Source organism: Antrostomus carolinensis, unplaced genomic scaffold (genome assembly GCF_000700745.2).
Source record: "Antrostomus carolinensis isolate BGI_N321 unplaced genomic scaffold, ASM70074v2 scaffold9792, whole genome shotgun sequence".
NCBI lineage: Eukaryota > Metazoa > Chordata > Aves > Caprimulgiformes > Caprimulgidae > Antrostomus > Antrostomus carolinensis.
In genome coordinates this window covers 38,517-63,751 of record NW_010301571.1, presented here as the reverse complement: position 1 = coordinate 63,751, position 25,235 = coordinate 38,517, and the positions used below count along the sequence as shown (strand labels likewise).

General features: G+C 45.3%; 1 protein-coding gene across 6 annotated transcripts in view; it reads right to left on the bottom strand.

The window, feature by feature from the left end:
• Positions 1–25,235, bottom strand: part of ADCK1 (aarF domain containing kinase 1) — a 77,754-nt gene that overhangs the window by 16,259 nt on the left and 36,260 nt on the right. For 3 of the 6 annotated variants that reach the window (XM_010163512.2, XM_029083903.1, XM_010163513.1), the window contains 3 exons: positions 8,634–8,792; positions 4,725–4,883; positions 1,417–1,533 (listed from right to left, as the gene is read on the bottom strand). In XM_010163512.2, the coding sequence (XP_010161814.1) occupies positions 1,417–1,533; positions 4,725–4,883; positions 8,634–8,792 (435 nt within the window). The remainder of the gene's footprint in view (positions 1–1,416; positions 1,534–4,724; positions 4,884–8,633; positions 8,793–25,235) is intronic. The other 3 variants (XM_029083901.1, XM_029083904.1, XM_029083902.1) reach the window with 2 other exon arrangements.

The following is a 25,235-nucleotide window of genomic DNA, read 5'->3' as shown; positions in this document are numbered from 1 at the left end:
GAAAGACAGTCTCAAAATCCACTTTAACCTTAGATCTTCCTTTCCTGTGTTTCAGTGGAGAAACACATGAAAAGGTGCCTGCCTTTCCACCTGCAGAGGCTACTAGAAAATATCTCATTGACTTCTGCAGGGTGCAAGAGCAGAGGAAGAGGTGAAGAGAAACAGGCAGAGAAACAGGCAGGTTACTCAGTCCCCCAACTGTAATTTGGCTGAGCTCTTTAGGCAGAGAAAGAGTTGCATGCTGACTTAGGGAGACAGCTGAGAAGATACACTTAACGTTCTCTCCTTGTGGGGCACAGTAAACTCACATTTCCCCTCCCTTGAGAGGTCTTTGGCATGCCTCTAACTGATGCCACGTGAACTTTGCCGTGGATAGAAAGAGAGCAGAGAGGAGGAAAAGCAGAGAAAGAGGAAGCGTTCAGATTTTGCAGGTAAGTGGATGGAAAGACTAAGTATAATTGATTTTATGCCATAGCTCTTTGATAGCCAGTCAAGTGCAGCTTTGAAGCTCATCGATAGGGCACAAGGGGAAAACCAAGGAGCAGCGCCTCAATCAGCACTCACTGACTGGGAGTGGTGGCTTGACACACTGTCCAATGGCTCAAAACCCTTTCCTCCAGCACCTTCTCAGCCCTTCTGGAAAGTAATACCTTCTTTTCCTTAAAAATCTCTCAGCCACAGAGAATCCAAAGTGCTCTCCCAACTTCATGCCACACATACAAACTATTTCACTCGTCAGGGAAATGTAGCCTCTCTGTAGGGAAGAAATCTGGCAGCTGCTTAATGAAGGACTGCAAAACTACACAGTAATGTAGGAACAAGAGGCAAAGAAGAATACTGTTGCTTCCATAAGAAAAAGAGAGATTTTGGAAAGCAGAAGAAAACAATCCATGTCAGAATATTACACAAAGCACCATGGCTGAGGCTCCAGCACTCTAATAACTGTGACCATATAAGACCTATTATTTATATCTCCTGCATCAGATGATAGCTGTTGGGATATACAAGCTACATCCCATGCATCTGTCCAGGAGAAAGTTAATGCAGAAGAAAGAGAGGGAAAGAAGAGAATCAGAAGCTGAAGCTGTTCCTTTAGGATAACAGGAACTGCCATCTTGGAACAAACCATGGGTGTATGTAATATAAGAGCATGGTCATCTTTCATTATGCGTCTCCTGTAAGATCTCTCTAGCTGTGCAGCCTACAGGAGAGTGTTCCCCAAAAAGAGTTGTGTACTTTTCCCAGAAGCACAAGAACTGAGATCTCTCAGATTGACTGCTCTGTTTACATCTGTACGTGCTCCCTTTTCTGCCCCTTTCTGCCCTGTCAGCCTCCATTTTGTATCAACATCAGTTGATGTCAACATCAGTTTTGCATTGCTCATCACACCCAATTCAGAGATGGGTGAGAAACTACCTCGTTGACATTGATGCCATTCCTCTCCATGTAGGCGCTGTCGTTCACCTGTCCCCCTTCCACAAACTCCATGAGAAGGACGCGCCTTGTTGAGAGCTCCCAGTAGATCCTGGGGACCTGAAACAGGAAGAGATGAGTTAGGTCAAACAACAGGCTGGGAAAGTAAGGAGAATATATCACACTTAACCCAGAAAAGGAACAAAAATGGAAAAGGCTGAAGTGAGGACTTGTTTTTTTCCTAAGTACACAGGAGGTCAATCCCCCTACTGATCTCTTCCTCGGGACAGCAGCAATGTGTGCAAGGACAATGGCAGCAGGAACTGTCCTCATGCAACATTTCTGGCCATGCTCTGTAAGACTTTGACCACCTCCCACTCCCACTGATGTCTGTCTCACAGCTTTCTTATCTGCTCTGCAGCTCCTCTAGTTGGGCTGTTTAACTAGTACCTACTGCAAGTTACTGAATCATCAACTCAGCTCCTTTAGACAGGAAGTGCATCTCGTTTGCTATGCACAGGGCCCTCTTATGCAGTTTTAAAAATGATAAGCCATCATCATAAATTGTATCTCCACAGTGCCCCCTGGAACATAAACACCTCTGAGCTGACAAACCCTGCATACTTAGGCCATCTGCAATTGAACTGGGAGGAAAATCAAGTGTCACAAATAAGGCGCTTGTCACAGAAACCCTGGGGCACCCTTAACTATCTTATTGCCAACGTGACGCAGTAACAAGTGTAAAATATCAAAGCACTTTTCATTCAATCTGCAGTAAATCAAGCTGAGTGAGGTAGCAGTAAGAGGCCTGGTGTCACCCAGGGAGGCAGTGATGCAGGCATCGCTCAGGATGGCTCCTCCTTTTCCAGCTTCTCTCTCCAGCCAAATTCTTCCCATGCTGAAGTCCCCACTGTCAAGAGTCTTTTTGTTGAAGTTACCCTTAGGTATTCTTCACATCATCATGCTGACCAATGTCTCAAACTGTGCAGATTTGCCTTCGCACATGGGTGAAGTCACACAGTTACATTTTATCAAAGATATAAGGGAGCTCCACTCATTCCCATTACTGTGCCCCAGTACAGAGATGCACATTTTGGATCCTGTAAAGAGAGAGCCAGCTGTGCAGCCCCCTCTCCTCACCTGCCTGACTCAGCTGTGGGCTCAGGACTCACACATTGCAAGGGTCCAGCACTTTGAGGCAGGACAGGAAGAGGTAAGAGGTGTTGTCCATCTAGTGCAACCAAAGCCAGAGGGACCAACCAGTCCACTGTAGCTCATCATAACTCCTGAACAAGCAGCATTTGTTTTATATGCTGCTTGTAACTACTGACAGCATCTCAGTCCCTCACAATCTATCTGCCTCCCCCACTGTTCCTGTCCTAGAGAGACCATTTTTCCAATATCACCCACTTCTACCTTACTATGTGTGCGCGGCTTTAGATCAAAGGCTCCTTTGCTGAGCAATTCCCTTAGTCCCACCGCTCAATACTCGTGACATACTTTGCATGTTAATCTTGTGTAGACTTTGATGCCAGAGATCCACTATGGGCAAGGGGGATTCAGTTACTTGCAGCCTTCCTAGTTTATCTGGATGTCCATTCTTTGCAGTTAGATTGGTGAGAAAGCAAACCAACTCCAAAACTAACAGTTCCCAGCTCACCTAGCTCACCAGTCCCTGCTGCCTTAGATCACTTCAGATGATGCTCATTCTTGTCTCAGGATTTACAGGGGCAAGTCACTATCCATGCTCCCAGAGATGCCTCTCACTCACAGCCAAATTCTTCAGTGATTTTTTTAATTACTCACAGATGTTTGGCTGCAATGCTAGTGCATGGAAACAATTTATCTCTGGCTTTAAAAGCTCAAACAGGTTCACGGCACAAAATCTACTTCTCAGCTTTCTAGCGTGTTTAGGAAAATTAATGATACAGGAGCCCAATTCTTCCGTTGCCTTTGGGTGATGAACACGTCTCTGAATTGGCAGGTCAGACGGGTGGATCCATTATTTAGCCATCTCAAGCCATTTGTTATTGTTACACATATTGATACCATGATAGCTCCTTAACCCAGCGAGGTGATTGGCCGTCTCCATGGGGACTTTCTTCACAGTATCCTAGTTACAGCTGCAATGGATACATCTCTCCAAGGTGCATCACTTCTGATAAGCGCCCACTCAGCAAAACCATTGGCCTTTGGCCTTCGGTAGCCCTGGTGGCTTTTAGGTATAAGTGTCTATGGGAAGGCCACTGCTGTCACCAGGCTCCAAAAAGACTGCCCCAAACCTGGAGTCAGGTGACAAGGAATTACAGTCCTTGCATGGAGGAAGCAAGGAAAAAATAGATGCATCAGCCTGTAAAGCCCAACAAAAACTCACCTGATTTCAGACATCTGTCACTTCTATCTTGAGACTTCTGCATAAACAGGAGGTGAAAACCTCATTTTGATGTGTGTGTGCAGGAGGGTACAAAGGAGGGTACATTTTTTGCTGCTTTTGTGCGTGTGCAAATGCAGTTATGTCAGTGCCTGTACCCACAGTACTACGTGTGCTTGACCATACTTGTGTATTTCCAGAACACACACAGTGGAGGCTTGTGCCTCTTGTATGTCAGCAAAAGATCTGTGCACATGTAAGTTTGGAGATGTGAGCTTATGTATTTCTGGGAATGGGATGTGTACATGCCTGGTTGTACTAGAGACATTTGTCAGTGACCTTAGTCAGTGTGTAGCTGGGGAGGTGGGGTAAGAGCATCAGTGGGGAAGAGCACAATACAGGTCCAGTTGAGTTTGTGTATGAAGGTAACATGAATGCCTTGGCCATGGATGTGTATGAAGGATGTATGCTCAATTCCAGAGTGAGAATGTGGTTTTTTGCAGGAGGAAAGATTAATGCAAACATGTTTCCTCCTGAGATACACGGTGTCCCCAGTCCTACCTGACATCATCAGCTTCAGACTAGCTTTTCTGGTTTATGTCCAGTTCTTGCCCTCAGTTAAGAAAAAGCCCAAGAAAAGGTACCATCAAATGGCTCAGCAAAGAAACAGTGTTTGCGAAAATGAGTAGCAGGCTCCAGACACTGCTGGCCACAAGCCACTACTCCTAATCCAATATACAGTGCCTACAGTAGGAAACAGACAAGGAGGAAACATGTCTCAGAGCAGTTTCTGGTCTGCAGCAGCAGAGCAGTCTAGGGTGAACAATACAGAGCTATATTCTCCCTCTGTAAGGCTCCTATAGGTGGTGAATGAGGCACACAGACACATAAAGTGAGACTATTAATGCACATACATACACAGAAATGTGTGTTCCCTCACCTTCAGGAAGTCAAAGTTCTTGAGCATATGAGCAACCTTCTCAGCATTTCTGCCTTCGTTGAGAAAATCTAGCTCCAAGGGCAGATTCTTCTTAGCTTCTTCCACCAGCCACATGAATTCAAAATCTGGAAAGATCTGCTTCACAACCCAAAGGAGAACCTGAGAACAAGGAAACAGCCAGCTGCATCCTGGTTCCAAAGCCATGCAGCTACACATAGTGCTGTTCTGATAGGATCATTCCATGTAATTTACAGACAAAAAAAACCAACCTCCACCCCAAGTGCTTGCAGCCTTCCTGCAGTATCATAACACAACACGTGGTGTCACGCCTTGGTATGCAACACAAATTTTGGCTTGCCCTTCCACACAGGCACATCTAGGAGTTAAATGATGGCACAGACACCAAAGGGAGCCCAGCTGCCTTCTGCCTAGAATTAAGAGAACAAAGCCCTGGAGAAGAGACCATATGCCAGATCTCAACATGGACATGACCCAGGAGCAACTGTGAGTCCTATAATTCCACAAGTCACTGTTTGGCTTCATTTGAACAGAGCTCAGATAATGCAGAAGAGGAAGATCTAAAGTAAGACTTGTCACCTGTGTTACTTCTTCCACTGCTAAGCAAGAATTTTGCTAACACAGAATATCCACTGGGCAGTTCGGAGAAGACAGTGGAGTTTGGATACAGGTAGTGGGCTACAGATCATTAAAGGACACTTCTGGTGGGAGTCAGAGGGCAAGTTGCTCCTCAGCATCATTTACAGCCATCCTCAGCAATGCTGAGGTGGTGTTTTCTAAGTATCATATATCCACCACCTGGCATCCTCTTCTTAAAGGGATCAGGTATTCAGCTGCACAAGGCCTTGAAAAGCCCAGCCGAAAAATTCCTGGAAATGTTTCCTTAAAGCAACATTTAACAGGTGAGGGATGGGCAGTCCTGCCTGAAGAAAATCAAGATTATGCGATTGGATGGCATAATCAAAGCTGCACAGCAGCCAAGCATGCTTTCTGCGCAAATGAAGGGCCAGTTTCTCAACCAGTGTCACAAATTTAGGCAAGTTGTCAATTTGGAGCACATCTTAAGGAAAATATTTTGTTTGACTTTTTTAAACTACTTGAGTCATTGAACAAGAATAAGACATAAAAAAGCACTCCACTTTGCTGTCTGTATCTGACTTGTTCTGTACATCCATCTGAAAATGAAAACAGACTTGTCAGTGTGTGTTTCTGGACAGTTCCCCTTTCTAGACCTCCACCATTGCAGTGCAGAAGGAACATTTAGAGTGCACACAGGAAGTTGCTATCATTGAAATGTATGACAAAAAAAAAAAAATTATGAACCATCACTGTTCCTGTTCAGCTGTGTGAAAACGTTTGTTCTCCACCCCTCTCTCTACTTCTCTTATCTAAATGTCAGTTCCAAACTCAATGTTCCTTTAAAAATGTAATCACCAGGTTCCAGACACTATTGAATGATTTTTCTACTGTTATATCTAGAGGCATAAATCCTTTCAAATTTATGTCACCCAAATGAAATGTAACCAGCGATCTTCATGAATGTGTACATAAAATTTATAGGGGCTGCGGGATCATTTCATTGGTGCCTGATGTGAGAAAATTCATGCATTGCTTTTTGCTTTATTTAAATGCTCTTTTCAATCAATTTGCCAACTTGACCATCAGCAGGGACATACTTAAGTATTTGGCCTGTCCCTTTTCTGACATCTGTCTAACATATTGTCTTGAAATAAGTATTGATATAAGAACAGCAGTGAGGTATCTCTCTCTTGATTTATCAGACACTGTACTGATTTTTAAAGCGTCAGCACTGATGATATGAAACCTCAAGTGAATTTAGGAATTTTCCATCTAGCTCTTCCCATTCAGATTCCTTCCCATCAGTCTCTAAATAAGACCACTTCCATCAATATTTAAATCAACCTCCTACCTAGCTCCAATGTCTGTCTGATTCTTAAAGGACCAGAACCTCAGTGCACATAATCTGTCTTTCAGTGCAGCCTACACAAAAATAGTCCCACACAAGGATATGATGATGCACATAAGCCAACACTCCACAAGAGACCCTTTAAAAACAAGACTGCATGTGTCATGCTGTGAGCTACCTTCCCAGAGCTGTGTGTACACAATCAATCTTGAGGATGACAAATTAGACTGTTTGTAGAGGAAGGACAATTGCAAAGGAAATACACTGTTTTAGTTTCAAGTTTCCCAGGATTAGTCTAAAAACATAAAAGATAGGAATCATTCTAAAATTATTTGTTTAAAAGTCTCTTAGCAGTTCAACCAGAAATCACAACAAAATAGTATGAGGTGGAATTTTTCATGTGATACCCACTGTCAAAAGGACAAATGTCCCAAGGTGAATCTAGGTCTTGGCTCGTTCATACACAATCCTCTTGCTGCCCTGGTCTCACGGTCTTTCATTACCTGCTGCTCAGTCTTCTTCCTTGACTGCTTAGTTTCTGCCATCCTGTCTTGGGCAGGAGTGAAGGATGCCATAAGCCCTCTGAGAACTGCTGTGCATGTGATGACTCACAAAAGCAAACTCATCATGTAGACCACTGCAGCCAGTCCTGGAGAGGACCTGAATCAAATCCAAATCTACAGCTGGACCCAAGGCCAGTTCAAACAGTTCTCTGTTCTCAAACCAACACTGAAACAGACATATCCCATCTTACTGGGATACTTTTATTAAATCCAAAATTTTCTTTCACTACAAGTTCAAAGTAAATATTCATCTGCAAATTGATGTGCTCCAGCTGCAACCAGCTGTGCTTCTGTGCAGACTAGCTAGGATTGCTCAAAGCAGGGTGTTCTAGCTGCCTAAAGAAGCTTGAGCTATGTGCTCCTCTGAGAGGGTACTGGCAGGACTTTGACTCTTGATCTCCTGTGATGGCGAACTGTGTGTCAGTGCATCAGCAGTACCCTCTGAACACTTAGCAGACCCTCTCAGCTTAATCTCTCCTCTTTAATCCCATGGAGATGCCTGTCTGCCAATGGATGTGCATGTTACTGTACCATACATACAGATATATGCATATTAGGAGAGATAAAAGCTTTAGTGTTACTCTCTACAGACCTAATCCTTCCCTTCTCCTCCACCTCAGCCCCATCTCCATTTCCTATTCCCTACCACACCACTGGAATCTTTGACTATTGCAATGCAGTGCATTTCTCCAGTTCTTCCTTTCAGTAGGCTAGACTTAAAAGTTTGGAAGAAGCTACAGCATTGTACTGGGAACATAAGTAGGTACCAGGTATTCAGGAGAGGAATAGGAAACAGGTGTTGAATTTTTTTTCCTAGCTGAATCCTTCATTTGTGTGTCTGCCCCTGTTAGGCGACCCTCTCCATATTTCAGTGTTTTTATTCCCAACATAAATCAGCTCAGCATTAAGGAGCTGATCAAGAAACAAAACTGAATCACAACTAACTCAGCCACTGTTGAATCCACAGTGGAATTCAACTGAAAAAACCACGCTAACCACAGAGAACGATTTTTCCTTGGCCACACAGCCCTGACCGCAAGGGGAACTGACACCAGTTTAATCAACCAGTTAATGGGTACACAGGCTGACTAGAGACTTCAGGACTCACTCTCTAGTTTTTAAATCTCAGATGAACTTTCTCTGATGTCATTCATGTTTACCTGTCTTCTCCCTCTGCCCTCCTTCACTCTTACCCTCTTGTTCAGTCTCTCTGTCCACACAATCACCCACCTTCAATCCTCAGCAACTTTATGTATTATTCCCGTAAAACAGCATTTATCTCTGCCGAGGTTTCAAAGCTACAGGATGGTGCTGTTATACCTGCTTACACCATGGGTGAATGTGGCCCCCATACATTTCAATGGCAACTGCTCTGTAAGTCAAAGTCAACAGGTAGTTTACCTCCATGAGCAAAATATCCTTGGAGCTCTGAGCTTGGACCTTTGGGTGCTGGATTTTCACTGCCACTGTTCTCCCGTCCTGCAGCACTGCCTTGTGCACCTGGGCTAGTGATGCTGCTCCCAAGGGAGTGTCCTCAAAACTCACAAAGAGCTCTTTTATCTGCCAGGAGAAGAGAAAGAGGCATCAGTTTGGGGTGTCACAGACCATCCTAAGGAAAGTCCTGCCCACAGGTCAGAGACAGCAAGTGACAAAGCTGGGCAGGCTCAGCCCTTTCATCCTTCCTCTGTCCCCTGCCTGAGCCTTGTCACAGCTTGGCCTCCTACTGAAGCCTGCCAAGCGCAGAAGTGCCCTGGAGATACTCTGCTTGTGGAAACCTGTGGCAGAGCCCCAGCAGCACATTTCATCTGGGACACAGAGAGGTCAGGCAACATGTGAGGGACCCCTCCAGGCTGTCCTGACAATGGATTGGAGCAATTATGGTCAGCATTCCTGGTTGTTACTGGGTGCAGAAGCCAACAGCTGTCCCTTTGCATGTATTTCTTCTGTAGACCTTGCATACCACGCACCATCACCCCCTGAAACCCGACAGTGCCTATTCCCGTGCCTACAGCAGCGTCAGCTAGCTTACTTGGTGAAAGCCAGCACGTGACCGGGAGCAGTGGTAAGGGCTGGATTCAGGGCAAGGGGACAAAAATTGCAGTTTGCACCTCTGATGACTTGGCCTGAAAACATATTTTATGTGATGGACTTTCTCACACATTCAATAGAAGTAAACAGTACTCTCAGTTCAGAAAAAGCACCAGGTGGGGACACCAAAGCACTTTGTGGGCAGGAAAGGAAATTATTAGCAGCTCTGGCTGTGAAACTCAGGATGAGACTATAAGGGAAGTTTCAAGTGAAGAAATAGATTTACCAGAAGGATGTCCAGGAAGTAAAAACCTAGACAGACATGAGTGAGGCAATGGGAGACGGGCAAAGGCCCATCGGCCCTGCATAATACAGCACCCTGCTAAAGACCCTCGGTGCAGCACCCTGCAACTCAGGCCCTGAAAACACTATTACCATGGTAGTGTGATATCAGCCTGACTGACTAGCCAGGCCCTTCTGCACAGTTAATTAGCTCAGAGGGAATACCAACATGGTTATGTGGCTTCAGGCACAGAGTTAGTTCAATGCTAGCTGAGGGTTTCTGCAGGGCAGACAAGCTCTGAGCTACCCAGAAGCCAGCAAAGGGCACCTGTCCCACCCTTCCCACGGGCTGGACTGATTTAGGGTGAGCAGTTGAGAAGCCTGTAATCTATGCAGTAACAAAAAAGAAAGAATGTCAGTACATTTTTATAACCTGCTTTTTAAAAGGTAATTAAAGATGGGAGCTGCAGCGAGCTAGTAATTAAATATGAATAAAGACCTTCTAAGCAAAGTCTTCATGCAAAGCATTAAAGGAATATTCTTTTTGCTGACAAGCAAGAAAAATACTATACAAGGAGCAGCCTGTTCCCTCCTGCAGCTGCCAGGGAATGAGCCCCCTCCCACACCACCCTACCCCTTCTCTCCCAGCCCATTCCACAGAAAACTACTGCTAGCAACAAACTGGAGCATTTGCAGCAATTAAATTCCAATAGAGACTCAGCTGCCTCCAGTAATTCACTAGGAAGGTGCATTTTATTTATTTATTTATTTCCCTTTGGTCCTGGCGGCAAAATCAATTAAGTAAAACAACTGCATTTAAAAACAACTAGTTATGTGGTTTTTAATTACAGAAGGGCCATGATTCAAACCTATTGACATTCGTGTCTCAAGAGAAAAAAGGTTTTTCTCTCTTTCTCTCCCACCCTTTATTTTCTCTCTTACTTCTGGATTTTGAGATTCTCCTTTCAGATTAGTATAAAGAAAGCAGCACCTACAGGATGACAGATGGCTCAGGGAACGTGTTCAAGACACAGGGACTTTTACCTTTATGTGAAGCTTGAGCTGAAGAGAGAACCTGTTAAAAAGGGAAGAGACTTAAGGTGACAAGGAGCATGTTGGGCTATGAGATCTCATAAGGAAGGAAAAAATGCAAACAGAGAACTTGCCACATGAGGTCGAGCTGGGGCTTTCTTCAACTCTCTCACTACCCTACATCTTCACACTAAAGGGATGTACCCTTTACAGAGTAGCGGCCCATATTACTAGTCTAACTGTCATAAGGGTGGTAACATCCTCCAAAGGTTAAAGCACAGAATTGGGAGTTCACTGGCCTGAATCCAGTAAGGTACATTTATAGTAAGACTACATATAAATTGAATAAAATTCCACCTGCTTTGCATTTCAAAAGCTTTTAATTGCCTACACTGTCAATCCAACCATTTTCACCAGAACTGAATGCATGCAGGGGTAAAAAAAAAAAAAAAAGCTGCACATATTCCCTCTGGCAGGAATAACATCTACAATATTCTTGCGTGACTAAGTTTTCTAAGGAAACATGACTTGAAGAAAGCTGTCTCTAGGAGTCCTTTTGGGAAGAAGGATTTCATTTAAAAACCTGTTATTTAGGACACGAAAGCCAGGTTAGCAGTCATGTCCATGGCAGCCAGCCCAGTGGCCCTGCTGCAATTCAAGGTGAATTTGTGCGTGCCCACAGGCTGCGGGTGAGGGACTGCAACGGGGCCAGAGAACTGATGGCTCCTCCAGGAGCAGAAGGGCAGAGCGTGCACTGGGGAAGGGAGCGGATCACAGCCAGGCCATTACATGAGCAGGTGTGAGGCTCAGATAAAGCAGCAGCACAATTATGGCTGGGCTCCAGGACCCCCCACTTAGCAAATCACCCTCATTCATTATGAAATTGTCCTTTTGTGGCACGCTGGAGGCAGCTAGTGCCTCTGATGCAGGCTGTGTGTCCCAGACAGGCAAAAGTGAGCAAGAGGCTGTATGACATGGAAGCAGAGGAGAGGTGAGCCAGGCTTCCACACTGCATGCCAGAGAGCAGGGTCCTTTCCCAAGGGAAAGCAGCTGCACCCCTCTCATGCAGGCAGGGAGTTCCTGGAGCAGGCTGCAGGCTCTTACTGCTCACAAGCACCCTGCTAACAAGCACCCTTAAAAAAAACTCTAACCATCATTTCCAGGATGGATAATTAGGAAGCAAAGGTCTGGGACAGTCTCAGAGCCCACCTGACATGGTACTTAAGGAACCCTCCAGCTTCTTTCAGGTTACAGCTGGTCTCAAAGGGCCTTATCAAACCAGCTGTTGCCATCTGTAATCCTGGCAGGAGATGAAACAAGCATAGTTTCCAGACAGGTTTAATAAAGGTTTAAAAGAGAGAAAAGAAACTTTAGGGCTGTTCTTTCAAAGGAGCAGAACAGCCAGCTGCATGTTTACAGCCGTACAGGTGAGTAGTGTCCCTGTATGCACTGGTTTCCCTCACTAGCCCATTTCCCCCACTAGCACAGCCAGCTCCCCATCAGGCACGTGCTCAACCAGCAAATGAATGCGTCGCTGTACTTCACTGGCTGGAAACACAGTCTCTGGCTGTTTAATTCTAGAGAATGAAGCTCATTTAATTTTAAATATGCAAAATCTTTTCATGATTGTTGGTATTAGTATCCACACCTCAGGGAGCTGATATAAAAGCTCTTACAGGATCTATCTACTTAGACACTTATTAGTATGTATTTGTGCTGAGGTTGCACCTAGGGACCATCATTAAGCCCAGAGGCCATTGTACGAGGTGCACAGCCACTGCGGGACCTGCACAAACTCACACTTTCCAGGAGTCTCCAGTTGTCACCTACAGGCCTCCTCACACACTGAAGTGCTTTCCCGAAGCACTCACTGCTCTTGCCAAGGTCTGTGGCGCACAACAGCTGATGCTGCAATGTTTTTTGTGAATCCTGTCCTTAAACACTTAAGAAGTTACTGGAAGTCAATTGGATATAAGCTCCCAAATCCTGAGCCCTTTCTGAAAGTATTACCTTACATGACCTGCCCAGTATGTTCTGAGAAGCCTTTGACAGAGCTGGGATTTAACCCAGATATCCCAAGTTCCTGCCTGATGTCTTAATCTCCAAACCATAAATGTTAAATGTGCATGTCTTGCTAGCTAATTTATGTTGAAATACACTGCCTCTTAATCCCAACCTTTTCATAACCATGTGCTGCAACAGACATTACCACCTGGTTTCAGCCTGGCTGCTAACAAGGTATCCTGGAGCAGAAGCCTAAGTCAGGGGGCCCCTTCCTGTCCCAACACTACATAACATCATCCCGAGTGTGCTGTGGTGGCTCTGCTCTGCCATAGTGACTGCAGCAGATGAACAGTGGCCATGTGTCAGCTGTCTGTTCAGGACAAATTTAGGGAGCAGTGGGAAGGCAGGATCACTAACAGAAGGTGTCTCAACAGCCCAGCCCTGTTTAGCTGCCAGGCTGAACCCCTTCCTTCCAGCATGGTGCTCCAGACCCCTGCATGTGGTGCAGCCAGAATGAGGCTACTATGTAAGAATAAGTCTAAGTAAGAATATTCTGCATTACAAGTCCTATCCAGAAGCTTTCCAGCAGAGTCCAGGACAGTTTTGAAAATTCTGGTTTTCCACAACCACTTACAAGGAACCTTTCCTCAACTCTGCCAGTCCAGTAAGAGGGGTGTCAGTGAAGAGACTTTCAAATGCTCAGCATTTCCCATGGGAAGAGAGTCCTTCACCAAAGCATTTCAAAACTGCCTTCAAGTATTTCCCAGGACTTCAAAGGACTCTTGAGCCTAGAAAGAGAGACAAGGGGGAGGGAATGTCACAGAGCTCTATAAAATCACTTCTGTCACGGAGAATGGGATTGGGACTGCTCGTTCACTCCACAGAAGAACTCGGGAGCAGCAAATTGTCGATTAGCACACAAGATTACCAGACGGCAGGATTAAAACAAGCAAAAAGGAGTATTTTTCCCCACACCAATTAAGCTGTGGAACTCACTGCCACAGGATGTTATGAATACCAGAAGTCCAGGTGGGCAGATAAGTCAATGAAAAAAATCCATCACAAGTTATTAAACACCCAGGTACAACCTCTGGCCCAGGAAATCTCTAACCTTCAGATTACTGGAAGCAGGAAGATCATAACAAGTAAAGCTTAACTGCATGCCTGCCATGCTTTAATAGCCTTTGTCTCTTAGGCAACACTGGTTACAGCTGGAGGCAGAGCAGTGGGCTTCAGCTTTTGGTCTGATCTGTCCAGTCATCTTTATGTTCTTCAGAAGCTCTTCCCACCAGACTGATCGGTCGTAATGACAGCGAGATTCACAATGGAGAAACTGTTTCACCTGCTGCTAGCCTGGGACTCAGATGCTGTTTGACAGCCTAGAAAGTTACTGGTAGACCCTGTAAGTTTCTGAGAGCACAAAGGGTATGGGGGAACTACAGCTGGAAGTGGCCCAGGCTCCAAGCACTGAGCTCTGGTAACAGTGCATCTTCATGAAATGTCTGTCATGTAACTTTCAGACAATAAAGTTGCTTCTGTTGCCAAAAACATGGTAAATACGCAAAAACTGAGTGTAAATACGCCCATGTCAGGGGACTCATCTGCACATCTGGGGAACATGCAGCAGGAACTGAGACCATCTCAGACAGAGGCCATCTCCAGACACTTCACTGTGCTCCACAGCTTCACCAATCACAGCTTCTCAAAATAATTCACAAAAAGGGGCCCAACAGGGATAATGGTATTCCCTTATCACCAAAAAGCAATGCAAACTGAAACATTCGAAACCTCAACCACAATTTCACAGCAGATCTCCTCTTCTGATCACAGCATACTGTAATTGCTCCTGAGACTTGCATTTTGTATTTGGAGATAGCAATCTGTGAGATGTCCTGCTATTTCAGAAGGGGCTGACTAGGCAACGCAGGATTAACTTGAACTTCTTGCCTCCAGGATACTCATCACAAGCTATGATACAACAGCTCCATTAATAACAGCATTGTGTTGTGATGGCCAGGAGCAGCTTGCAGTCTCCCTGCATTTTGATACCACGCCACAGCACAGGAAGATGCACATGGGAAGTTGGTATAAATCCATTCAAGGCAAAGGGAATCACACAGTTGGGAGACAGGTCCATGGTGGAAGTTGAGAGCAAGAAGGTGATCAGGTAGGTAAATTTTGCACATCTTGTGCTGTGACTCTCCGTGCCGGAAATCCCTTGATGAGGTGACTCAATACATCTGTTTTTTTCCATTCCTGACAGATACAGCACTGAACAGGCCCCTCTTAATCACGGCTCCATTTGCTAAGGTGAGCTCAGCCTGCAGGAGCTTTCTGAGATTTATACAGGGATCATGCTCTCTGCAGCTTCCCAGCTGAGACAGCATGGTGTACTGTGAGAATGGGGTTCATGAGCTTGCCAGAAAACAGACAAACATAATACCACTCTACGAAGAGAGTACATTTCCCAGGGAAGTTTTGGGGGCTGCAGCTGACATCTCAACACTGCCTAGTACAATGTCCCCTCTATTTCATGTAGCAGAATAGCTGAAGAGTTACTCAGTTCTATGTCTGATATGGCATTTCTAAGGCTTGTGGCTCCCAGAACTTCTAGAATTCACTTTATTGACACAAGGATCCTATTGCTCTCAAAAGCCTGAATGCCTTTCCTGGACTAGGTTTAAGGGATGTGAACCTCATCCTAGGCTGGTCATCTTTTCAAGAACATACACATAACTGTCCAGGGCACCAAGGACTCACTGATCCCTGCAAGTCTGCAAGACCAGAGTTCTAGACGTGAGAAAATGTTACCTTGGAATAGAGCGATCGACTTCCCAGACAGCAAATGAGGGTTTTTTCCACTGTCCCAGCCTTTCCATCCCCTCTACGAAAACAAAATGTCAGAGTGTTGCTCCGAGAGTTATTAAGACAGCAAAGGCTGAAAGATTAGATTTATCGCAGCAGACAGTGGATTATGAAGAATAATTCATCAAACGTCAGAACAAACAGCCCACAATTTATAGGCGGCTTTGTTGAGTCAGTGAAATCTGATTGGACTTCTCCCCACCTAATGAATGCCAAGCCTAATTGATGGTTCCTAAATGCATCTGTCAAGAACATGTATTTATTAACTCAATATTTTTAATAATATTGTAGATATATACAGAACAGTGGTTTTCTTCTGAGTGGATTCCCTGGTGCTCATATTACATACACATGTAAGTGTGCACATATATAAAGGTGAACACAGGTAAAAGCTGTATGTCTGTATTCTGATGCACTGAAACAATGACTTATGACAAAGTCAATGCACTGAAACAATGGCTTATGACAAAACCCCTGCATCTTTCAGTGCACAGGAAGGCAAAGCAATGGGGTTCATTTCAAGGGGAGATGTGCGTGAAGGTGCCTGCCTAGAATCTGGAAAAGCTGAGCTCTAACATTTGCTCTCCCTCATATCCCATGTGATGCTGGGCCACACCATGTTCCAAAGCTCAAGCTCAAGAATTAGGGCTGTCCAAACAGCTATAAATTTGCCCTTATCTAACTTCTCAGGACCAAATTTGTAACTCTAATATTTTTTTTAAAACCTATCTATCTGTATAACACACATACAGCAGTTATTACACACACAGCCACAGACATGGAACTTCATCTGGCATGAATCGGCTGCTGGCAGGCCGATCACTGCTAACCTGGTTACTCACTGCTAACGTTGCACTGCAATAGCACAAAACCAGGGCTGTCCATCAACCATCAGCCTTTCTTCTGGGAAAGGGCTGTGAGCCAGCTGGGGGATGAAGTTCATCTTCTCCTGTTATTTCTACCTGGTAACACTTTGGTACTCTGCAGCTCACTACCAGCTATACCACCGAGAATGTTCTCCAGGATCCTACCAGCAGCATTTCCCAGTCACAGAGCCATGAATGTTACAGAAAATGAACTCTGCTAAAGGAAAAGTCCTTGATCCCATAATCTGGAGATCAAAGTTTGCTCACTCACTCACTGCCTGATAGCTAGGATCCTGGCTATTCCCTGTTCTGCTCACCTACCACCCTCTTTCTGTAGTCTCTTCTGGCTAGAAAAGCAGTGGGAAAGCCTACATGAAACCACTTTTGCCTTCATCTCATCCATTCACTGAGCTGCACAGCAACAGTATAAGTCTACTTGCTGTAGTACCTTCAGTTGTTACAAAGCCATACTTGGAGGAAAAGCACCTTTTATTCCATCCCTGACAACTCTTGTTTAATAGTCTATGCTCAGACACACACATGGTAGCTTCATTTATTTTCGTGAGTGAAGTCACCTCCTTAAGACAAGGCAGAACTGTCTCAGAATATCACTCATCCTGGACTGAAATCAATCTCAGTGGTGACAGCTAGACCAGGCAGTAACAGCAAGGAGCAGGCAGAGCTGAGGTGCATCTCCTGAGACCCTACCAGTGAGGTGGACCTCATCTCCCATCTCCCTGAAAGGCAAGCCCCTTACCCATGGCTCCCTCAAACAAATAATATTCAGTCCAGTAAAAGCAAGGATTGCTGTGGCCAGACTGGAACCTAACTGGCTCAGGAACATCCCTTCTGACTGGCACAAGGAGATAAATGTTTTTCATCAGTTAAGCTATTGGCTGTTCTACTACTGTCCAGAGACACAGGATGCTAAGATTAACAGACTAGCTAAGCAGCCTGAGAGTCAATGCTTTCCACAGCTGGAGTTCTACACGTTCTCCACTAGCACTGCTACAGCCTCTTCCATGCTTAGCTTCATCCAGCTGTTCTTTGTCTGGGTGCTGGTTTCACAAAGCACTCTGAAACCAGAGATACTGCAGATTAGACTTCTGACAGATCAGAAGGCAGATCAGATATCAAGTTGGATAGGAGGAAAGCGGAGTCCAGACGTTACCTGCAGGGCTAGCACAACATCTTTGGTAGCACAAGCACATACGGCAAACCAGAGAGAGGGAACAGCAAAGCTGGGATGTCTCAGAACAAGTATCTAACCCATTCACCAGTGTGAATATTACTCCTGGTCAAAGTACTCCAGACAATGCAGATAGCTTTCTCCCATGCCTGTAATCCTATGCCCAGAATTAAATTCCAAGAAGCTCTTTCTTTCCAAAAAGTCCATTACCAAAGGAAAGATTTTGCTGTTGGAAGCTGCATCATAATTTTAAGCTGCAAGTCCAGTTCACTTCCCTGTAGAGAAGCTGGAAAGTGGAAGAACCTTGCACTACTGAAATCAATTATTTCCTCAGGAACCCCCAGTGATAACAAAGTACTGGTTCCTCTAACCCTGCTGTAGCCACTGGGAAAATGCTCATTTCCTGTTTCCAGATGCAGTTAATCAGCACAATGACCTGGTTTGTTCAACATCTCAGTTCTTTCCACCTCAAAATAAACATCTTGCGCAGCTAGTCACCTTCCCGCTATCCTAAACTACTTCCACAACCCAGTCTGTCTGACTGGCCTCCACGGCAGCCAGTGTTTCCCGATCCAGAGTCAAGCAAGAGTCCACCAGCAACTATGCTTGTGTGGAGAGAGAAAGTGCAAAACGATAATCTCTCAAAGTGCACACTAAATAGTGTCACTGTGCACTCTATTTTGCATGATACAAGCATCTTATAGTGTAGGCAAAATGCACAGACCAAAGCAGAGTAAAGCTGAGGCATGTATATACATAAATATTCCTGTTCACTTCCTTCCATCCCATCATGCTGAAAGAGAAAGGACTTGTGAGCTACTCCTTCCCTCCGATCGTGCAGCTATGGGGCAGATGCTCCAACCTGCCCCATGTCCCCTACCCTCACCTTGCACATACAAATGCTTCCCTTTATCTTAATTTGCTCTTTCCTCTTGAACTGTCTCCCACTTGAACAATTCTTATTAAATCCCCTCTTTTCCCTCTGACTTTTTGGAGAAATATTACTTCACCTGTATCTCTCCTGTCTGTGAGGATGGAGCCACATTTGTCAATCATTCAGACAGATTTGAATCACAGTCCTTCAAGAGCACACAGCTTCTCCACTTCCAGCCACTTTTCGTGTTTTTATTGAAAGCACTCTGTTTCTTTCTCTTTCTCTCCCTGCTAATAAAAGAGTCTCTCAATTCTTACACCAGTGTGCAGTGAGAGCAGGGCAGAAGACAACCCTCTGCTGCCACTAAACTTTCTTCTGCATCCCATCTGCCCAAGGGGACTCTTATTCCGTGGTTCAGGAGGAGCATTAGTGGCCCCTTTCTACTGGGATCTTTGACACTTACTGTGTTCTCGGCAGCTCTTCAGCTCCCAAGCAATAGAGCTGAAAATGCTAACACAGCAGGAACATCTTAGAATTATAGAATCATAGAATAGTTAGTTCCTCAGGAAGGGAGCAGTTTTCTCAGCCTTCTGCTCTTCTAACAGCTCTGTGAGCATGTCTGAGGAACTTCCTTATCCCTTTCACAGCTTTCTGGAGATGTTCCACAAAGCTCTGCTCATAGACCCTACCCCCACCACTGCATCTGGATAATAGCTCACATAAAACTCCCACCTCCTTTCTGGTGACTTCTGGTTCTACCGCCATACTCTACATCAGCCTGCTTCTAGCCAGACTACAATTCCAGCTTGTCTCTGAGCCATCTTTCAGATAGTCATCTCTCTGTTCACATTCAACAAAGCTAAAGCACAGTTCCTAATCTCCTCACTCAAACCATCCCTCCTGTCTCCTTTCTCATCACAACAGACAATGTCACCAACTTTCTGCCAAGCATGCCTGCAGCCTTGGGCTTATCATCAACATGGATCTCTATCCAGATCTCATTTCCAGGCCAGGTCTGAATCTAGTACCAGACATTGAGTACTAATGCTCACAACTGACAGGTGACAACAATCCAACTGTCTCCCCTTGTTCTCCCCAAAGTTCCCATTTATTTTGATCCATACACATAGTAAGACATGTAAGGGTCTCCAACAAACCCAGAAGTCCTTGACCAAATTATTGCAGGTATATTGCCAAATGACATATCACCCCTAGAGCTGCCAGCAGCCTGCTGCAAAGACAGCATATTTGGAAAGAATCATCAAATCATATAACAGTCCAGCTTGGAAGGGACCTCAAAAGATCACTGGTCCAACTTTTCATAGGAAAGGGAGCCTACATGAGATCATCACATCTTGAAAACCTCCAGTGATAAGGACTCTACCACATCCCTGGAGAGGTTGTTCCCATGACTAATAATGTTCAATGTAAAAAATTTCTTTCTTATATCAAGATGAAACCTCTCCCAAAATGCCACAGAGAAGAAATGCCACAGAGATGGGGCCAGTAGGCACATTAAGCAAGAAGGTAAGATTTAAGGAAGTATTCAGAAGCAAATGAATTTCCAAGACCATTTTGACTCCAGGCATAAACACATCCCTGCCATGCACTGCCTGAAACCTGAGGAGGAAAGGGTCAATGGACCCACAACAAACAGGCTCCAAGCTAGTTACAGCCAGACAGAGGGAAGCTCTTGGAGGACTGAAGAGATGCCCCAAGGGCCTGTCAGCAGTAAGCCTGCACAACAGCAGCAGTCCTGTGAGAAATAACCAGCTGCCAGAGCCTGAGGATATATAGGGACCTTGGGGAACACACATCATCTGTGCCTCATCTCAAATGCCTCTGATTCAGCTTTGAAAGCCTGGGGGCTTTGAGAAGTGTATGAGAGAAGGGGTGGAGGGGGAGAAATGTCTATGGGTAGGTTTATGTGCCTATAGAGAGGCTGATGAGGGGATGTCTGAGAACGTATGTTTGGAAGAGGTGGGCTACAAGCATCTGATCAGCAAGCAAAGCTGTGGCAGGGCTTGCGAAGAGTTGAGGAGGAGGCACGGAACAGTGCATCTGTGTGCACAGTTTGTGTGGGGAGTGGTAGGCAAAGTCCTGCATTGACAGAGAGGCAAGGGACAGGTGTGGGTGTGTGTCTGCAAAGGCAGGGTGTGCAGGGGGCGTGGGGGGCTGTGTTCCAGGGTACACATCTGGCAGGACAGCACTGCATGTATGTGAGTATGTGCTACACTGACAGACCTTTCTCCTCCAGCTCCTAAAATGGACAGAGAGAGGGATACTCCCATGAGCACTATGCAGAATGCTTTCACGTGTCTTCTCAGTGAGGGATGAGGGAAAAGTGTTTCTAGGCCGGGGACAAAGATCAGGAATGAGAGAAGCAACATTGCACAATCCAGTAGCCTGACACCAGGGTGGACAAAGGTGTACAACGAAAGCATGCAGAGGGTAAAGCCCAGTCCCAGCCAGATTCTGCCCAGCTACATCCCTTCCTTAGGCTTCAGTCTAATTACATCGATGCAAGCCTGATGAAGTTTTACTGAAGCACAGCATTGCCCCAGAGTAATAGGACAGGGAAGTAGGAGTGAGGATCTGAGGTGGACATGAAGTACATGTAGCCTGGCAGACGTGGGCAGCCCTGCCTGAATCGAACTCAAATGAAGAAAGGGATATAACAAGGTCACTACAATAGAATAAAGATACCAAAAAGGTAGCAAAGCCCTGCTGAGGATGTAAAGCTCACAAGCCAGTTACTGGTGCTGACTGTGCCTTGATGGGACACTGAAGCACCAGCACAGCTGGCAGGCCAGTCAGTGCAAGAGGCACAGCTGTACAGCAGTCCACACCACAGAGAACAAGGTGCAGGGACTGAAGACAAGTCGAGGTAGAATAACTTACAAAGAGATCTGGATGGGACCCTGGAGTTTGTACCCTTTGCAGCCTACTCTCAGAAAAAATGTACAGAGATCCAGAGAAGTTGTTTGAGAGAAACAACTGCACAGCAAATTAAATCCACAACCGACTCTACCAACAGCATGACTGGCACCATGCTGGGGAAGGGGTCCTGTGCATTCCCTAGTGACCAGTCATAGAAACCCTGGAGCCCAGAGCTCTCTGCACAGATCCAGAGAGGAAAGTCCCATGTTAAGTCAGTCACATCATTTCCTACTTCCTTCTTGTCAATCTCTCTTCTGAATATCAACTTCTCTTTTCTTTTCCTGCCTACATTTCCTCTACTTTTCATGTCTCTGCTCTGATCCATCTGCACCTTCTACAGTTTATTATGTCTCTTCCTCCCCTTCCTCCCATGTTTTTTCCCTTCCCCCAGACCTTCTTGTTGGGCTGCCAGGTCCCTGGTTCAGTGGTGTAACAGCTGATTTACTCTCCTTAAAGCAGTGTCTGCTATCATGTAAATCACCCTCCAAACCCAGCCTGTGAAATGGGCTTGTTCACTAAACTCTATGAATAGGAAAGTAGGCACAGCTGGTCTATTCATAATCAACATAAAAAATAGATTAGCACTTTACAGATTAAACATTATTGTTTCAACAGTTAACATAAATCAACTACACTTACAGGCCTAGCATTGCTGTTGCCACTGCAGGGTGACAAGTGTTGCAAAGGGAAGGGCTGCCAGTCCGGGGTGCAGTGGGAAACAGCTCATTTGTCTTCTACCTTGAACCTAAATTTTCCCCTGGCACCCCCGGGGTGTCCTGCTAGAGGTTATTACAAGGAGAAAAGTGGGCTAAGGAAACAAAAGTAGGGAGCTAATTTTGATTAATTCGCATGCGTTTCCAGTAATCCAGCGACCCACTATTGTATTCTAGAGCCAGAATACAACTGCTTCCCAGGGCTGATGCAGTTCAAAAACAGATGGAGCAACAAAGTCGGCCTCTGGAATAGGAACAGGACAGGGAGCCTCTGAACACTGACTAGTATCCAGCTGTTTCCTATAGTTCAAAATCATTGGGCTCCTGTCGATGAGGTAAAGCAGTTTGCTGGATTCTGTGTAATGTAAAAAGGGGCACCCATCTCAAAAAACACCTCAGCATAACCCAGGGAACCACCCCACCAGAGAAGGGCCAAGGACTGAGATCCACCCCAGGCATTCCCCACGGAGAGCAAAGCCAGAAGAGAATAGTCCAGAGCCTGCTACTGGTCAGGCTGCACCTCCTCCATCATCAGGTACAGGACACTAAGTCACCGGAGATGCTCAACCAGTGTGTTATGGTTGTGGAGTTAACAGAGAGATAAAGCCCACAGAACCAGTACAGTCCATATTCTTCCCTTCCTCCCTGCTCACTCACTGAGAACCACCCAGTGTCTCAAATGTTTAGCTTGGAGCAGCCAACCTGTAGTTCTTGAGCTGTTCCTGATGATTGCAAGGGATTGGCAAAGCCTTTGACATGATATCCCATTAAGAACAAACCTCACAGCTCTTTCCAAAAAAAAAAAAAAGAAAGAAAGAAAAGGAAGCAGTTAGGTTATGGTCCAAAGGACAAAAGACAGCCTGGAACAGGAGGTGTGGGCTTAGAGGTTTTCTTGGCAGCCAGGACAAGAAAACTAGTAGTTCACAAAGGACAAGGCAGCAAGTTACATGGAGAGACTTCTTTAGCACAACCTCTCATAACGAGCCCTGGTAATTTTAATTGCTCTAGCCTCCTTCTAGCCTTTCTTGATAAATGGGAATAACAGTTAACAGACCTGAACCACTTACATCCAATAAGGTGTTTGGCAAAATTAGCTTTGTTCTCCACTCACAACTGATACCACCTCAGTTTCATTCATTATCTGAAATGAGCCAACTAGTGCATATCTTCTACTAATCATTTGAAATCCGCAAGGGTTGGTGCTGAACAGCCTCTTCCAACAACTTGCCAATTTGAGATGGAGTGGTTATGTGAGCTTTGTAAGGGAGAAACTCGTGGGTTTGCTTCAGCTGAGCTCTCCTGGCACAAGCAATAGGTTATGTGAGTTTATTGCTTCAGTTGTCACATTCAGCTTCACAGGTTTGGCTCTGAACCATGCATCCTGTAAAACCAAAGCACAGCAAAGCTTACAGAAACTGAGTGCAAAACGTGCTTAATGTTCACAAACATAACTTGATGTCCAAAGGGAACATGAGAAAACTTCCTCTCTCAGGCTGCCCTGCCTACTAGGGACTTACACGCTTTGCTCAGCAATGATGGAAAGACCTTTGAGACACCTTAGATCCCAATTTTTGCTTCAATTCTCAAAAAACAAAAGCATGTTGAGTGTGAGGTTTCCCATGAGGAGAATTTCCAATGTTCTTACCCATAGCAGCTTTTTTACAGGAAGAAAAACCTGCAGGGAGGGTTGAAGTGCTTTCCACAGCTCAGCACCCTTCCATGGAATCAGGAGCTGTCTCTCAGACAGATCTCAGAAGTGCCAGATGCCTCTGAAAAATTCATAAAAATGCTACGTGTCTATCCTGTGTGTTAGGAAAATCCAGATATGTCAAGATCAGGCCCTATAACTCCTTGTTTCATCTTATGCAATTTGTTTCATCTACAAATAACCTATTGCCAAAAGTCAACAGAATCACTGCATCATGTTTCCATGTTCCCAATGGGTCAAAAGCCAAGTAACTGGGCAGATGTAAAATTCTGAAAGAAAACAGGAGATGCTAACCAGGCAGAATCAAGTAGGATATTAAAAGATCAGTGGGCAGGCAGATGACAGGATTCCCTGCTCCCTCAGAGAAAAATGAGGCATACTAAACCAGCCTGTGTCTAGATCAGAGCATCAAGTAAGAGTATTTCTGAATGTATCAGCAGCAGGCTTTGAAAAAGAAGCCAGTCTCTCCACATGGCAGCTCAGTGTTTCTGCTCCTGCCCAGATCCTGCTGTGTCATAAATGCACAGAGATTGCTGAGCAAATGAGACACACACCATGTCTGAAAAAAGAAAGTCTCCATATGCAAGAAGGCCACATAAGAACTATTAATCCCAGGTACAGACAGTGATTTCCAGTGATTGTTTGGAACTGGAAGGGTTACTCATGTGCTGAGAGGTGTTTTCTGCCAATGGCTAGAGCACTGCTGTGCAGAACATCCACCACCTCCACAGGACGTGGACACTGAACACAGCGCAACACAGCTGTGGTGTGCATTGCCAGCCAAGATTTATTTGCATCAGAGGAACACTTCAGGTGTCATCAAAACTCTGAGAAAATTATACTGAAGAGAGCTTACCATCTGCACACATGACACTGTGAGCCAACAAATTCCATGCAGGTATGTCACACACTAACCCCCACCTAAAGAATTTGTAAATTAAAAATAAAAAATGTCACTAAGCATACAGATCAGAACTACTCCTTACCAGGCCATTCCCCGTTGCATTTTCTGATCTCAGATCTTTCACTTCTGTCCAGAAGGCCCTCCAAAAAATCCTTCAAAAAATCCACTGTCCAGCCTCCTATATTGTAAATCTTATTAACTTGAAGGAAGTCAAAGGAGATTATCCTTTAATCTACCCACAAAACCTTCTCTCTGTTAAGGAACGGAGCTTAGAGCACGCAGGAAGAGGCTGCCACGAGTAGGACTCAGACAGATCCTCTCCCAGGAGCTGCAAGCAGAGAGAAAACCCATGGAAGGAGGGAGTACCCTGTCCCAGTAAGGACACCAGGTTGTCCTTGGTGCAGTAACACTGGAGCTTGCAAACAGAGCGAGCAGGGACACAAGGAACAAAGCAAAGTGGACCACATGAGCCGCACAAAGCTCCTTGTTTCCTTTACTCATCTGCCCTTGGCAGTGGAGCAGTGGTTCTGGGCTTGGTGTAGAGGCAGCCACACTGAGATCTGCCAGTGACTGGGGCAGGGAGAGCATGGCAGAGGCT